Raw genomic sequence first — 16,042 nt, 5'->3', positions numbered from 1 at the left:
TCTTGACATTAGTTTGAATAGCAAGGAAAAAGTGTTTTGCCCCAAAATATTATGATATTTTTGGAAGGCCGACTCTATATATGATTTCAGATTGATTCAAAGCATTCTGACATAGGTTTGTGTCACTGCCTTCCTTCCTCTCTCCCCTTTTTTTCTCCTCCTCCTCTGTGTTTTCCCTTCGGGTTTTGTATGACCTCCGTTTTGGACCTCTGAGTGTCCCCGGTTCCCGTTGCGCAAAGCGGAGCCTCTGCCGCCTGCCCCAGCTCTGAGCAGCAGTGGTCTTGGAGCAACAGTCCCCGCGACTTAATTTTACATTTTGCGTGTCATTTTTATAACAGAAGCTTGTTTAGAAGCTAGACTTACAATTCTCTGACCCTTATGACTTAAAATTCCAGTAAACTGCTGCAGAAATAAGCGAAGTTCCACGAACTGGGTTATCTCGATGCTCTGGCAGTTCAGGTTTGGGCAGGTTTAACCAAAGGCCCTTCAGCCATGAGCATAGCTGGAAATGCCGTATTAGGCTTCTTGTGTGGAGGGAACTCGCAATTCGTCATGCTCTAAAATTGCCCGATGCTCGTGATCCAAAGGAATTTTCAGGAAACCAGGGGAATGTGGAGATGGCCGTGCTGAGCCCAAGCTGCCTCGGGAAGCTGGAGAGGTAGAAACTGTAGTGTTTGCAAGTGGAGCTGAGCTCCGGGGTTTGAAAGGCTCAAAAGAGGAGGCCACAAGGCAGTGAAGAAGTCACTGCCAGGGAGAAAATGGCTCTTCTGCCCCTCTTCTGATACCTTGCACCCAAGCAGGCTTTTCTCCTCCGTGTTTGTTCCCACCCCGAAGTATTTTGAGGGGTCTTTAATTGTTTGAACGATTCTTTTTATGAGTGTGTATATTTGTGTGGCTGGGTTATGAGAAGAGACATGGAGTTATGTACATGTCGTAATGAAATATTGGTGATTACCTTCGCTGGGATTCTGTGCTTGCACTGGATTTATGTAACTGAGTTGAAAAGTTCAATACCTAGTTGAACAATATCTATACAAGTTTCTTATTTCTCTTCCACAGTCATAATGAACGGAAAGTAACCTGCAAACATCCAGTAACGGGACAGCCATCGCAGGACAACTGTATTTTTGTTGTGAATGAGCAGTAAGTGACATCTGTTTAAGGCTATAAAATATGTATTTTTTTGGAGTGTGTTAGTATTGCAGTATGTTCCAGTGATTTCTAATTACAAAGTTTGCAACTTGCCCAAGTACCAACAAGGAGACCTTTTAATTATACAAAAGTGATACTTAGTACTAATTTTTAAGATAAAAAACCATAGCGCAAATTGATTATATAATAGAACTGCATTAAGTGGATTTCCATTTGTCACCTGGGTTATTCAGCTCTAGTTTTGGCAAATAGCCTTTTTTAAAAAAAAAAAAACAATCTAGTAAATTACCAACGAGGAATCTATTTTTGAATCCTGTAGGGAACATCAAGTTTATTTAATTTATATTGCTTTGCCTAGTACTCTTCTCATTTGGCTGCCTTCTTGGCTAGTCTAGGCACTTTCTAAATAGTGGGTAATGATTTGTCTTGCTATCTTAGCATTAATTTTATAGCGTAAACAGCAAATTCTTTCCCGAAAAAGATAAATGGTATGAGAAGTGTACAGTACTGACATCAGGATATTATATATGGCCAGGTATTGGGTGTCCTATTTCTCACCATCGCTGCAGCACCAGAAATAGTGGTTAAAGAAAGGCCTTGAGAGACTTGGAATATGAGAAACTGAACAAACATAAGTGCTTTCACAAGTGGGTCAAAGCCAAATGGGGTCTTTGAAGAATGTGTCTCACCATTTCTGCCTCGTGCTCATAACTGCCTTTTCCCCTCCCTTCAACCCCTTAGAATAATAGAGAATTCATCTGTGATAAATTTAAGTTTTCCTTTGCTGTATAATTTAATGGCCTTTTTAAATCACAGTGAAGGTACCTGTACAATGAAATGTGAACTGCTTAAAAATGGGAAAAGTAGGGCACAGTTCCTATTAGGCAACATCTAGGAATGCTTTTTAATAGCAATCTGCAGACACAGCATGTTCTAGTGCTATTACATATTCTATTTTCAGGACTGCTGCAGCTATGACATCTGAAGAAAAGAAAGAGCGACCAGTAAGCATGATATGTGAAGCTACTAACTATAATTTGACATCAGATTATGCTGCTCATCCCATGAGCCCTGTGGGCAGAGTAAGTCTTTGTGTCCAAATTAAATTAAAATATAAATAGTTACTCCATAAGGTACTAGAGTGCTATTCACAGAGAAACTTTGTTATTAGTACTCCATCTGAAAAGAGGGAAAGAAAAAACATACATCTGCCTTAGAGCATTTGGCTCCTTTCACGTTTAATTTGGAAACTCAAGTGTCTGAAATTATCACAGAAGCTGCAATTTTTGTCAGAGATCACGGATCGTGTGACTTTCACCTACTTAAATTGTTTACGGAACCTAAACTTCCCAAACAACCCAAACAAGTGTGTGTGTGAAACAGCAAAATTTTGAGCAACTACTCAGTCATCTGGGTATGCATCACTGTGGCAATTTCTAGATGTGCAAACAATTGAGCAGATTTCTTCAGGTAAAACAGAGAAAGAACCATAATTCTATGCAAGTGGTTAAAGGAAATATGGGTGTTCACCATGTGGTAGGGATTTAAGCAGCTACATCACGACTCGCATCCATTGGGCTGCAAGTAGAAGTGCTGAACTCCATTTCTTGGCTGTCCTAGCATCATCCTGTCCCCGTTTCTCCCTTTATCCAACTTCAGGGAAGGTAAAGGAATTCCCCGACATTTGTGCACATGATGGATTCAATAATATGTGCTTAAAGATGATGGGACTACACTGGTGAGAATATTGTGTGCATTTTTTACTTTCTGGAGAGCCTTCATAAAAGGAAAGGGCACTTACTACATAATTACGTATTTAACCTAAGTTCTGTCCTTATCACTCAGTTAGTCTTTTGAAAAAACTGGAACACTAAGTTGAAAGCTTTGGTCACTGATTAGGGACAAGAACCTTGTAATGTGTTCTACTTGGCAGATAACAAAAAAGCCTGGAGAAAAAAAAATATATATATAGGCATTGAAAACCTTAACTCTGACAAGTACAGCAGATTAATTCAGTCTGCAAGTGGTGTCTGCAGTTTGCTTAATTTTAGGAAATTTGGATTGAAATAATTTGTTTTCATGTTATAGATGAGCAACATTGTAAGCTTGCATCTGGAAAAAGCTGCTTTAGGAGTGTTTTTTGAAACTTTTTTTTGTTATTACAAGTGTCTCATTAGCAAGGCGGAATCCTTGACCTACATTTGAAACCCATTATTTAAGGAAAAAAATGCCCCTGGCCTTAATCTATCAATGTTGCTGGAAAAGAAACAGTCACAGGTGAATTGTAAACAGCAGCAAAATCCATACATAGTCTCAAGTTATGTTTAAGTCCATGGGAGGGAGACAGTTTAAAAAAATAAATAAATAAACTGTTAATTTCTTAGGCTTGTTATGATGATAGTGATTATGGTAGTAGTTATATAGAAAATGAGTTCTATAGAAACTCATTTTACAGAAAGACAGAACTGCCTAGGAAGCGCTTCCAAGTTAAATATAGAAATGAATTTCAATTTGGGAACACGTGTTTTACAAATATATTTTCATGGTCCTCTTTCAAACGAGCAGTTAAAAGACTGCCCTTCAGCATGTTTGTTTCATAGTGTTTTAGAAGGAAATTGAGATTGCTACAGGCTAATTATTGTAATTCCTTTACATTATTTGATTAATGATACTTTAGCTTCCTGTGGAAATTATTTAATTATATTTTAAAGATGCACAGGCTTTTGTGCTACTTTTCATCACTGCTAACCCTCATTCCAATTATTAAATACACTTAAAATATTAATGTGATTAATGTGACTATAGAGGCAATTATTGTTCATCAGTTTCAAATGTAAACTTATCTGGATTGCTGCTAAACCATTTTAATAGTGTTGTTTTCAGGAGGCAAATATTTGCAATGTAGAACCACAGTTAATATTAGTCAGCCTTGTTTTGGTGGCTCTTTAAGGCTAGCTTTGAATAATATCAGTTAAAAGATAACTGTTTAGGAATCGCTCGCAAGTTGTATCTGGATGCCCCAACTAATTCTCTTCTCTGCTTTTGTTGTTCACCTCCCCAACGGTAGAGCTTGAAATTCTTGTGTTGTCATGTTAAAATGTGAATAAATTACATGGAGGCTCTGTGTATTTCAGCATAAGAGAAGGAAGATTCTGGTGAGAAAAGTAAATTGGACTAGAACGGTGCTCCACAAGTTTGCCACACCTTTTATTTTTTTAGATAGTTCTGTTTGCAGAGAAAAGTCATGAAAACGTCTAATATTGGGAGATAATGAGGAATTGAGATACTAGGGTTTTTTTAGTATATTTCACACAGTTGACGGATGTGGAAATATGTCCTCGCTTTTCTTAATCCTAGCTGATCTAGAATAGGGATGACCCTTGGAGAAGATTTTTGTTTTGCCAGAAATACCACTTCGAGTCTGATGCTCCTGCCTGGAGAAGATGGGGTTTATGGAGAGCTGCAATAGTGGAAGGCACGGAAATTGCCTGCAAAATCAAGAAGGCAGCATCGTGTTGGTTTGTGGTCTTGGAAGATCAGCTAAGCCTTAAAGATGGGAAACATATTTTTAAGCATAGTTGAATATATGAGAACAAAAATGAGATTCCCTTTTTTTTAAACTTCATATGCAAAGAATTTCCTGCTTATCAGTAAGATTCCCAAGTGTGGTTTTTAAAATATAGAAATAATAAGTTTTGTGTTAATATAAGACCGTTTTGTAGATAAATTTACTAGTTCTGAAACTGGGAAAGAAATTTCGTTAAATTCTGTGTCACCTACCAACTAGACAGGGAGCAGCTCCCAGAGCAAAGAAGTGTGCAGCCCCAGGTGCTGCCTGATCTGCTGCCCGGAGTTCAAAACCCTGCTAGCCTTTATTTCCTCCAGGTAGGAGAAAGTGTGGATATCAGGGGCCGGATTTTGTATTTTCTTCTCAGTACCTGAGCTGTGCTGAATCCCACAGGCTCAGCTTTCAGAGGCATCACACAGCTGGGACTAGCTCAGAACAGGGGTCAGATGGCACCAAATTTGACTTTCTTTCCCTTCTTCAGAAGTTAGAGCTGTGCAGTATGTCCTATGGGGCTGTGCTTTCAGTGCCTTAGGGTGAAAAGTATTTGAACCCTTTCTTTTTTTCTTCTTTCCTTTTTTTCCTGTTTCCTCAGTTTGACATATATTAAAGATGTGCGTGTGAGGAAGCATAAGGTAGTCAGGGGATCCCAGGCATCATGAGAAGAGAGAAAGAGGAGAATATAATTTTACAAGTTTGAGGAGTGATAATTAGTTTATATATATATATATATACACACACACACTCCTCTGATATCCCAAAATCTTAAAATATTCATTGTCCTGAGGCTCAGAACTGCTTGTGAACAGATACTCTATTTATGCAGAGTGTGGTAAAATAATGGTATGAGTCAACTAACTAAAATTGGAAAACACTTGTGATGCTCTGCTCAGTTAGTGCAAGTTTGTGTTCGCCCTGGGTTACATGGGCTGTTCTGAGCTCGATGAATTTGGAGACAACCTGGTTTGCTATCAGACCTGCTGAAGAGAAATCAATTTAAGAGATCTGGATTTGTTAGCAGACTTGATCCTAATGCAGTTTGTGCTTTCAGAAGCATTCCCAAGACATTAACTGTTTTACAGAGACAGGAGATCTGAAACGCTCCTCAACCTTTTGCACCAAATGATAGAGCAGGTAGCAGTGCTATGAGTTGCTCATCAGTGTCTTGAAGCAGCTCCTGTGCCATGTGCCAGTATAGTGGCCATACAGTTAATCTTCCTGCTACAGATTCTCTGTATACTTTCTATTTTTTCTCTTTTACAGCTTCGTAATTTTAGCCATTCACATTTGGGAATGTTGCTCTGGAGCTCTCTCAATTCTATTAATTTATCTTGGTGTCTTACAAACCTCCATGCATTATGCAATGATACAGTATTCGAGGTGAAAGTGCTACAGATTTGAAATATTTTTCTCAATTGTTAGCTTTTTTTTTTTTTTTTTTCCCCAAACTGTGTTTGGATAAATTTTTGTATCTCCAAATGGGTTTATAAACACTCTATTCCTTCGTATCTCCCCCTAATCCTTTAGAAAGGAAAGAGGAAACAACTTTGCTTTTTGATACATGTTTGTCTTAAATCTACCACGCCATGAAAAGTTTTGTAACGTGTTTTTTTGTTCAACTTCTTAGACTTAGTGTCCTTCAGTTAAACGAGTAGTATTTCTGGCAAAAGCTGCCCATTATTTTGAATTCAGTTTCCAGTTTAGATTTTTTAAATCCGCACTGGAGTTCTCTCTGCAGCACGTGTAAAACTCAGCACAGTGCTGTGCTCCATGCTGAGAAAGTTTCCGCAGAGAAACCCCAGCACCCTAATTTTCAGCAAAACCTGATAGGGAGCCTATTTGTTTAGCCTTCCTCTTTGAGGATCTCATTTAGGAGCTTTGCATAACCTTATCATTAGTTAAATGCCTCTGTGGTGGCGAGGGCGACGCTGAAGCACAGGGCTGTATTGTCTGGATTAGAGGGGTGGATTTGGAGCAGAGCCGAGAACACAGTTTGAAAAACTTATTTTGAACGTCCCCTTTGCAGATTGGGATAGCGTCATTGCCACAGTACTTGGCCCCCGAGTCGCCACTTCTTACCGAAACTAAAAGAAAAATAAACGTTTCGCTATGTTAGTTGCACAGCAAACTTCCCAAACGTAAGCTGAAAAGAATGAAGTGTGAATGTCAAAGCACTGGAGCTTTCTGTAGGCCTCTTCCCACTTCTTTTGATTTCTGATGTGAAGGAGGAATGACATCCAAAATAGGTTATTTATGCAGTTTTTCTTAACTATCTGTGATCACTGCATAGCTATAAGGTTGTGAAAGGTACAGTCAAGAGCAGGAGTTAGCACTGGTATTACAGAGCAAAAGACTTCAAAGGAGATCCGAGAGCAAGCAGGTAAAATAATCAATATTTAAACCAAGCAAGATATGATAGAGGGAAAGGGCCTTGAGGAGAAAGAAAAGAAAAGGAAAAAAAAAAAGGTATGTGTTTTGGAAGGTGGGAGGCCCAGTAAGAAGTCTTGAATTGTACCTTGTGGAAATCCCAGCATGTTTGCAAGTAGGGCTTTGATGTAAGCAGGGAAGAGTAGAATTTTTCTGCCCAAATGATGAATTTTTTTTCCATAGTTAATATTGGCTCTACTAGTTTTAGTTCTCTTTTTACAGTTTGGCAGACTTTATACCTACTTTGTAAGAAGGTCAAATAATATATTTGTTTTTCTTCCTGATTTTAAAAAAAAGGTCTTTTTAAGTACTTGTCTGGGGAATTGTCTGTTAGAGTCCTACAGAGGAAAAAAAAAGAAATGCTGAAGTCATCAGAACCATTGTAATAATTACTTATCTAAATAAGGAATACAGTACCTATTCTGCAAACCTCCAGAGAGGCACATATAAGGGAAAGATCATGAAAGGAAATGTGTTACGATTTTTCTAAAGTCAACAAATATCGATGCGAAGTTTTCTTTAACCTGTTCGATTTAATTTAGACATCACGATCTTCAAAGAAGGTTCATAATTTTGGGAAGAGATCCAACTCAATAAAGAGGAATCCTAATGCACCCGTTGTCAGGCGGGGCTGGCTCTACAAGCAGGTACTCCCCACCCTCTTCCTTTTCTCCTTTTTTTTTTTCCTTTGTAAGATGTCTAATATGTTTAATGCATCAAGAAGAGTCACTTGTGCAAAATATAATGGTGGGAATATTAATGTGAAGCTATAAATCAGGAGGAATTGACACTTTTTTAAAAAACTAATTATAATTAGCTACTTACTGGATAACTCTCTGTTGAGTAATGACATTAGACAGTTACAGAGTGCTACATTAGTGTATCTGTTACCTCTACAAAATAGACAAAGAGCTTGAAAAATTAGGCAGATTCTGGTTGCGGCGTGATGAATTCCTCACTTCCATCTCACTTTTTATTCTGGGATGCTTTGCAATGAATTTCACACGTGTGGAAAGAAGTGAAAACAACTTAGTGGTTTGGTCTAAAGATTCTTGCTGTTATATATGTCTCCTGTTTCATGTCAAACCAATAGAGAAATATTCAAAATGCATAGTCATCACAAAAATCAGTTGAAAAATGTTACTCTTCTAAAGTATTTCATAGAATCATAGAATGCTTAAGGTTGGAAGGGACCTCTAGAGGTCATCTAGTCCAACCCCCCTGCACACAGAGAAGTTGTTAAAAACGTTATCACAGCTGAGAGGAAATAATGGTTATTACACTGGTAGGATTTGCTTTAAGGTAGGAAAGAATTTAAAAAGGGCAGCTGTGTAATTACTGTGTGCTTCTGTCTGCTGGGTCTAAACCAGGCAGAAAAGCCGTTCCTGGAGGGTGTCGCTGCCTCAGGCTTTGACAGTTGGCCGTGTAGCAACCTGTTGAATGGCAGGATAAACGCGGTGGAATGCAATAGTCTCCTTAAAAAAAAAATCTATCTAGTGAATTGAGAACCTTCTGTATACTGAAACGTTTGGGGTATTCTCAAACACTGAAGCTGGTTTTGTGAGGTCGGTGTCCTGGGGGCCGGGGTGCTGCGTTCTGCTCCGCTGCGGCGCCGGTGACCGCGGCAGGGAGGGGAGGGAGCCGCTTCCCGCTTTGTGCCTGCCTGCCCAGCTGTGAAACAGGAGCTGACTGCTATGGACAGCACTTGCAGGCTTCCGTAATGTGTGTTAAATCGCTCTGAAGTGCCCAGAAGTAAGGTGCTATGAAGTGCCCAGTTACCCTGTTTATGAAAACTTTGGCAGCAAAGGCGTTTCGAAACTTTTGGTGGATGCTTTTTCCTAGCTCCTGTTTGCTTTCCCCTTTATTCTCCCTCTTTCAGCTCTTCATCCCACCCCAAGAAGAGCAGAGCTTGAAATAAGAGGCTAAAAATTATGCTGCCTTTTCTCAAAAAAAAAAAAAAAATCTTTTAGTTGAGCCATAAGCAGAGTTGCAGATTTCATTATAGAATCTCTCCTCTTAGTTGTCACAAAAACCTATTCACTACAGGAATATTGATAATTCACACATACCTTTCTTCCTGGAGCAGATTAACATATTTATTAAATCCAAGCGTAGCAGGATGTGCACGCTGCAGTGCTTCAGCTTATTTACACTGCAGTGGTGGTGCCAGGCTTTCATTCTGAGCTATGCAGTGCAAATTGCTTATAAACATAAAAGAAAATGAAATTGCTTTAGGAGTAAACTTCATGTGAGGAAGAAATTTGCTTCAGATACACGAGTAGTAGCAGAGGATGAAGTTTAGCAGATAGTTTCCCCAGAAAGCAACAAAGAAGGATTTTTTTAAAGTTTCACCTACTCGATTTCTTTTAAAAAGTATATATAAAATGTAGTCTCCAGCTTGTTAAAAATCTGGCCTTCATTTAATTATTGAATTATACTAACTTCAGACCTCCAGGATAATCGTCTTGATGTTCAGTAACAGGTCTGTGTTGAGAAATCAGAGCTACTTAATATGTGGGCTTAGCCTTGAAAGTGAACAACTAACCCCAGCCACAGTTACACAGTTGACTTTCCAACCTATTTACTGTTAACAGCCCAGTAAGTTTTTGTTTGATGACTTTAACTGATACAGGACAGTACTGGAATGAAGCTGTGGAAGAAGCGGTGGTTTGTGCTCTCAGATCTGTGTCTCTTCTACTACAGAGGTAAGATTCATTCAGGGAAGGTTGGTTCATTTTACTGGAAGCAGAAAGAAAAAGGAAACTTAATTAAAATAAAGCCTGTAGTAACCCTGATACAACTGTATTTTTTAGTTTTTATTTTAATTTACAGCCTTCTAAAATGCATTTTGACCCTCAAATAGAGGATAAAAGAATCTGCTGCTTAACTTGATGAATAAAACAGTGATGCAGCTGTCCATATGCCGGCCTGGTGTATATATATATATCTTTTTCTCTTCCTTTCTTAATTAGCGATTTCACATAATTGCTTCCTGCCTTTCAGGCATGCTCAAAGGGCAGATCTCATTGCAGCAACCTCTTTAATACGTTTGTGTTCTGGGCCGTAGGTTTTTCACTACTACTGTTGTTACGAAGGTTTATAGGCCACGTTAAATCTGACTTCTTGGGCAAGTTAAGGGGAACAAGCAAGGGCTGGTGAAGGAGGAGTGAAACTCTGACTTCAGGCAGATAGCGAGGATATCCCTGCCTTTGGGAAACGTGTAGTAGCTGTTAGGGAGAACTTGTTAAGTGAAATGCTCTCCAGCTCCATATGAGTAAAAGTCTCTGCTCTACATGGAGAAAAAAATAAATCTGCCTCTGCATACCTTTATGTAGCTACATGAGACTTATCTTACTGGGGGAATTTAGCTGCTTATAATTCTAATCTGCAGATCAGTGTGGTAGAAAACTGATCTCTTCCCAGTGACACATGATTAACTGCAGTGCTCCTGAGAGGATAAACACATGGGATTTGTGCACATGGAAACTCACTCAGTCCTGAAACAAGTTGTACCAAAGTAATTGTTTGATGAGGGCTAAGAGCAAAATCTATGGAAGTCAACAGTAAAAGCCATCTGCAGCCTTATAAAGGATATAGGTAAGAACGGGTTTCAGTTTGGGATCAGAAACATTTGGATTGGTGTAAGTAAGTAAGCAAGCTGATGCTGATAATGCTGCAGGCAGCATCTGCTGAAAATAAAATGCTGTTCTGTTAAAAGTGCAGCTTGTCTCTACACTTACCAAGACAAATCGGGTCAGGAATCAGTCTTTTTAGATGTTTATAAATTCATCATTCCAAATCATTGGAATATAATCATTATTCTTCTTATTATATATATTTAGATATATAATATATATTATTATATAATTCTTTACCCTCAGAAAGTATGTTTTTGACTAAACCATTGCTGAGTCAAAACTGGGCTACAATTTCAGTCATGGAGACATTGGTTGTGCAGTAATTTTACTCTATTTAATTAAGGAGTTGTTTCATATTGTGTGGCTTCTCTTGGAGGATTTTCTTCTTTGAAACAAGTTTTTAAGGTTTCTCTTCCAAAGTAATCATTGCTTTAGAGTTAAGACTTAAACTGACCCAAGGAATTGCACATGAATCTCTCAAAAACAAAACAACCACCAAAATCAAATAAATTCTCCATCGTATTTTTTTTCCTGAGCTGTATTTTAAAGTGGGCCAAATAAGCTGAAATGTAAGAGAATAGTCTAAATTGTGTCCACATGATAAACTTAATGTTTATCTATTGTTCTCTTACTGGGAATCAGATAAAGCTGATAAATTGGAATTAAACACATGTACAGCAGTAAACTTAAAGGTGTTAGAAATGACTGTTAAAAACAGCAAGCCTCAATTATAATCCTGTGCTTTGGAGTTTGTGTCTTAGATGAATTCAATCTCATTCAGATGGTGAAAGGGGGGAGCAATGCACTTACTCTTAGGATGCTGTATTTCTGGTTGTCTGATCATCTAAAGAAGAAGAGGTCACTCAAACTTCTTGAACTTATACATTTGGAGTTGCAATGATAGCAGCTAAAGCCTAAATCTATTTTACAGATAAAATGAAAAAGGTTTTTCTTGTATTTTGCCCGTGCTTAGAGCTTACTGTTTATCCGTTTCACCAAGGGGTGTAAAATACTGCCTGCCTCCGTGTAAGGAGGTTATTGTTGCAACAAATAAAAGATTTTAGCACTAGAACAAAGATCTGCTGTTTTTCTCCTGATTATTCAAATACTGTATTCAAGCAAAGATGGGTACGGGGACAATGCAATGTGCGGATAAAAGCTAATCTTTTGGGAAACAGTTTTTTAAAAGCTGAAAGAGGAATGCAGCAGGATGCCTTAACAAAGAGCAGTGTCTTCCAGACATGCAGCTATACAATGGAAAATATTTAATGCTTTTATATAGCACTAGCGAGTGCGACTTACTTAGAACAAGAAAACTCAAAGCCTAGAAAAGAGGAAAATGTTTCCCAAACCCATAGTCCGCATAAAGTAAGAGACTCCAGATTTGTTACATATTCTGGGAGAAATATGGAGAAACAAATACTGTGTTTATCAGAGTCAATATTGGAGTGGGGAGGAGAGGTGGTTTCAAGCAAGCTTCTTAGCAGAGAGTTGAGTACCTGAAACTAAATCCAGCCCCTTTATTTCTTTGATATTTTTAAATCAAAATAACTTTTATAGTTACAGTTCTCCAAGTAGCTATCTAGTTAAGAAAGCCTAACTTTTACATGGAGCAAATAATGTGAGGCTAATGTACCTGAGAAGAGCTTTTCCTGGCTAAATAACTGCAATGAAAAATGTGGCCTTTCAGAATTCAATGGTGTGAACAAAAACCAGGGAAATCCACATTTGTGTTAGTCTTTTTGTGTATTTTTCTATAGCTGGTTTAACTGTAACAGTATTAATTTTCTGTGCTTGAAATTTTAGAATGTTTTTTCATGTTAATCATATAGATCCAGTCACTTATTGTGAGCAGTATCTTGAACTAAGAGTATTTGGAGCAATCTTTTAAATATTGGTTGTGAATAGAAGTTCTGTATTTGGACTGTAATTAAGATTGACTTTGTGAATTGCATCCAATTATCCCTTTATTAAAATCATAATTGGATTTAAAAGCTGGCTGTGACTTCCAATTAAAATACTAATTTGTAATTTTTATGTATCATTCTAAAATTTGTAAAACAATTTTCAGGGGAAATACTTCTTTTGTTGCAAATGATCTAAAACATATATTCTCACAAATGGAATGTAATTATTGATTGTGCACTGTTGGCAAAGAGAATAAAAACCATCTCGTGGCTTAATATGCCTGACATCAGTCAACAAGTGGAGACACATGCAAATTGTCTCCAGGGCCAGCAATCAGAAGCAGTGTGTTAAAATACTTCTGCTCTCGTAGCTATTGGTAATTTTTTAACTGAGTAGACAAAAGATAGCAGGTATTGCTCTTACTGCTGGATTAGAAGGTGGCCCCATCTTTCTGGTTTTGAAGTTGCCTACAGGTAAGCAGTGATCCACAGATAAACTGCAAGCGAAGCTATTCAGGGAAGCCATTTCCATTAAGCAGTGGATTCTGTAAGGTGGCTCACATAAGTGTCTATCTTGGGCACTTTCAGAGGGTTTTTTGTTGTTTTTTTTTTTCCTTTTTTTTAAATACGTGTCCATCTCAGGACAAGTATTCAGATCACCGGGATTTCACTAAGCTTCATAGGAGTGGCATTGGCTTTAGCTCCCTTCCATGTGCTGCTGGCAACAGGAAATCATGGACTCATCAGATTTATATAGAACATGCAGTATTTGCATATAGCCTATTGATTATTTGTTTTTTGTTTTCATATTTTAGATATTGGTAACCTTAATCAAAATCAAATAAACTTAAATGAATGATAAATTAGGACAGATGAGAACCAAAAATCTCCCCCCTTTTTGATAAATGTATTCCTATTTAATTCATAAAACAAAGAACTTAATTCTAAGGATAATACATAGAATATGGTCTATTTTGTTAGAAATATATATTTGAAAAGTAATGAAAACTTTCATATCCATTTTACTGTATTGACTGAATAAAGTGAGGAAAATTGACTCTTACAAACAAATTTCAGTAGAGGGCACCTTTTTGTGTCAGTGTCACCAGTGTCAGTGCACTGTGTATGTCTTCTGAGGTGTCATTACAGATTTCTGCAAATTTATCACCTTTCATGTTTCTCCATTAATCAAAATATCTCTGTAGAATCATAGAATCATAGAATCCTTAAGGCTGGAAGGGACCTCTAGAGATCTCCATTAAGAAATATTAGTGACTCCATAGTTGTTTATTTTAAGAAATGCAGTTGAATTTGGATTAAAAACTGATTTTTTCCACTGTAGTGACTTTATTTAGTGCGAGACTTCAGAGGAAAATTTTCAGTTTTGGGAGAGAAGAATATTTATTGTGGTTTCCCAGAGGAAACATTCAGAAAATCTTCCTTAGAGAGGTAGACCTCCTGTCATTTCCCAGCAAGTGCGAACTGTCCAAGTGTGAACCATGTCCAGAAAGGGCTCTGAAGGGGGCAGGATCAAATTCCCTCACAGCATGTGCTGTCATTGATGGATTTATGGAAGAGGATGGGCTAGTGACGTGATGACCTGTTCTGGTTTCTCTGGCACGATCCCTGGGGTGACCGTGCTCATCCCTGGCCGTGCACAGGTACCGGCAACACCCTTTTGGATACAGTCGTGTTGTGTTAAATACAAATTTCCAGGTAATAAGCGTCTGAATGAGAGTCTCATGCATCAAAATATTTCCCTAATCAAGCATTATGTATTTCTAGATGAGAAAGAAGAAGGAATACTGGGTAGCATACTTCTACCCAGTTTTCAGATATCTGTTCTTTCTCCTGAGGACCATATTAACCGCAAATACGCCTTTAAGGTGAGGAAGTCCAGTGTTTCAGTTTAATTTTATATCTGAAAGTACAATTGTGTAGTGATCGGAATGTGTTTGACTGAGTTTTCATGCAAAGTAGGGTTGGCAAACAACAACTGAGTTTTTTTTGCATAATACTGTATCAAAGGATTCTAGTGTTTAGTCAGGTGTAAGTACAAGCTTCACTATTAGAATAAGGAAAAGGGTGAATATTGTAGTATTGTTTATTACTAGCCTTGTAGTTGTAGTTCATGAGTCTGAAATAGTATTTGGTATTTTGGAATTGTAAAGTGCTTCGACAGCTAGATTTTCATTAATGAAGGTGTTGTAGTTATTTAGATATAATTTATATTTATATATAAGTAAAATGTGATTTTTAGTATCATTTAAATCACAGCATTACACAAATCATTACAAGGAATGTTTTATAGCTGATTTTAATCGTGTTATAAATCAGATGTTAAAAATAAATTACTAAATATTTTCTCCTGACCCATTTTGTTTGTTTGTTTGCTTTATGAGCTCCTTTTGGCTATGAGCTTCTTAATGCCTGTTAAACTGCGCATCACTTATTTACAGTGGTAAGTACAAGTTAAAATTTACTATACTGTTGAGACCGTGAAAATCTTTCCCAAACCTTCTTATTTATATTCATTTACATTAATGAATAGCCAGGATTTTTTTCTCTAAGAAATGTAAGGCGTTTTAATCAGGTGTATTAATGAAGAAGAAGCTATGATTGAAAATTACAATAAATTATTAAATGTAAATTCATTAAGAGGAATGTAATTGATGTACTTATTGAAATAGTTTTTTCCGATAACACTGTTTTCAGAAATCTTATTAAATAAAGAAACATAGAACAAGTAGACAGTAACATTATTTGCCTCTCTTCTTTTACAGAACCTTATATTTTTATTGCAATGACCATGTCATTTCCAATCAGGCAGCTCATCCAAACATGAGGACCTATTATTTCTGCACAGATACAGGGAAGGAAATGGAGTTGTGGATGAAAGCCATGACAGATGCAGCACTTGTGCAGACAGAGCCTGTGAAAAGGTAATGTGGATTGGCAAACCACTGGATCAGTGTATTTCTTTCTTGTATTTGATTTATTTGAATTATTTTACTGAGTTAAAATAAAATGTAAATCAGGCTGAAGTAACTCCTTCTTATGTTTAAGGACCCTAGCTAATTTAACAGTACCAGATAAAAGTTTGGCGTAGCAAAATCTGAGGTCTGTTCTGACTACAGGTGCCTCAAGAGCAAGGGGCTAGAATAAGTGAAACCCACCAGTTAATTTAGCCAGAGGCAACAAATCAAGTGAAGTGGGAAGTGCTGCCTGAAGGATGGTGGCTGGTGCTGGTGCTGGCTGCTGTCTCGAGGTCTGCTTTTGCAGTCCATTAGTTCCTGCTACACCGGTGGTAAATTATGAGAAATTTCAAGTCAAGCAGGTAGCAAAGAAGGAAA

At 37.6% G+C, this 16,042-nt stretch overlaps 1 protein-coding gene across 18 annotated transcripts in view; it reads left to right on the top strand.

Moving 5' to 3' along the window:
• The window catches only part of PLEKHA5 (pleckstrin homology domain containing A5), a 151,470-nt gene that overhangs the window by 86,489 nt on the left and 48,939 nt on the right, over positions 1-16,042 (top strand). For all 18 annotated transcript variants that reach the window (XM_088528415.1, XM_088528422.1, XM_088528427.1 and 15 more), the window contains 6 exons: positions 1,060-1,143; positions 2,114-2,234; positions 7,687-7,791; positions 9,777-9,849; positions 14,475-14,575; positions 15,516-15,631. In XM_088528415.1, coding sequence (XP_088384541.1) covers positions 1,060-1,143; positions 2,114-2,234; positions 7,687-7,791; positions 9,777-9,849; positions 14,475-14,575; positions 15,516-15,631 — 600 coding nt within the window. The remainder of the gene's footprint in view (positions 1-1,059; positions 1,144-2,113; positions 2,235-7,686; positions 7,792-9,776; positions 9,850-14,474; positions 14,576-15,515; positions 15,632-16,042) is intronic.

The sequence above is a fragment of the Tinamus guttatus genome, unplaced genomic scaffold (genome assembly GCF_059628265.1).
Source record: "Tinamus guttatus ecotype Peru unplaced genomic scaffold, ASM5962826v1 Tinamus_guttatus_pri_ptg000308l, whole genome shotgun sequence".
In the NCBI taxonomy this organism is placed as follows: Eukaryota; Metazoa; Chordata; class Aves; order Tinamiformes; family Tinamidae; genus Tinamus; species Tinamus guttatus.
Note: the sequence above shows the minus strand (reverse complement) of the source record. Positions and strands in the feature narration are given on the sequence as shown.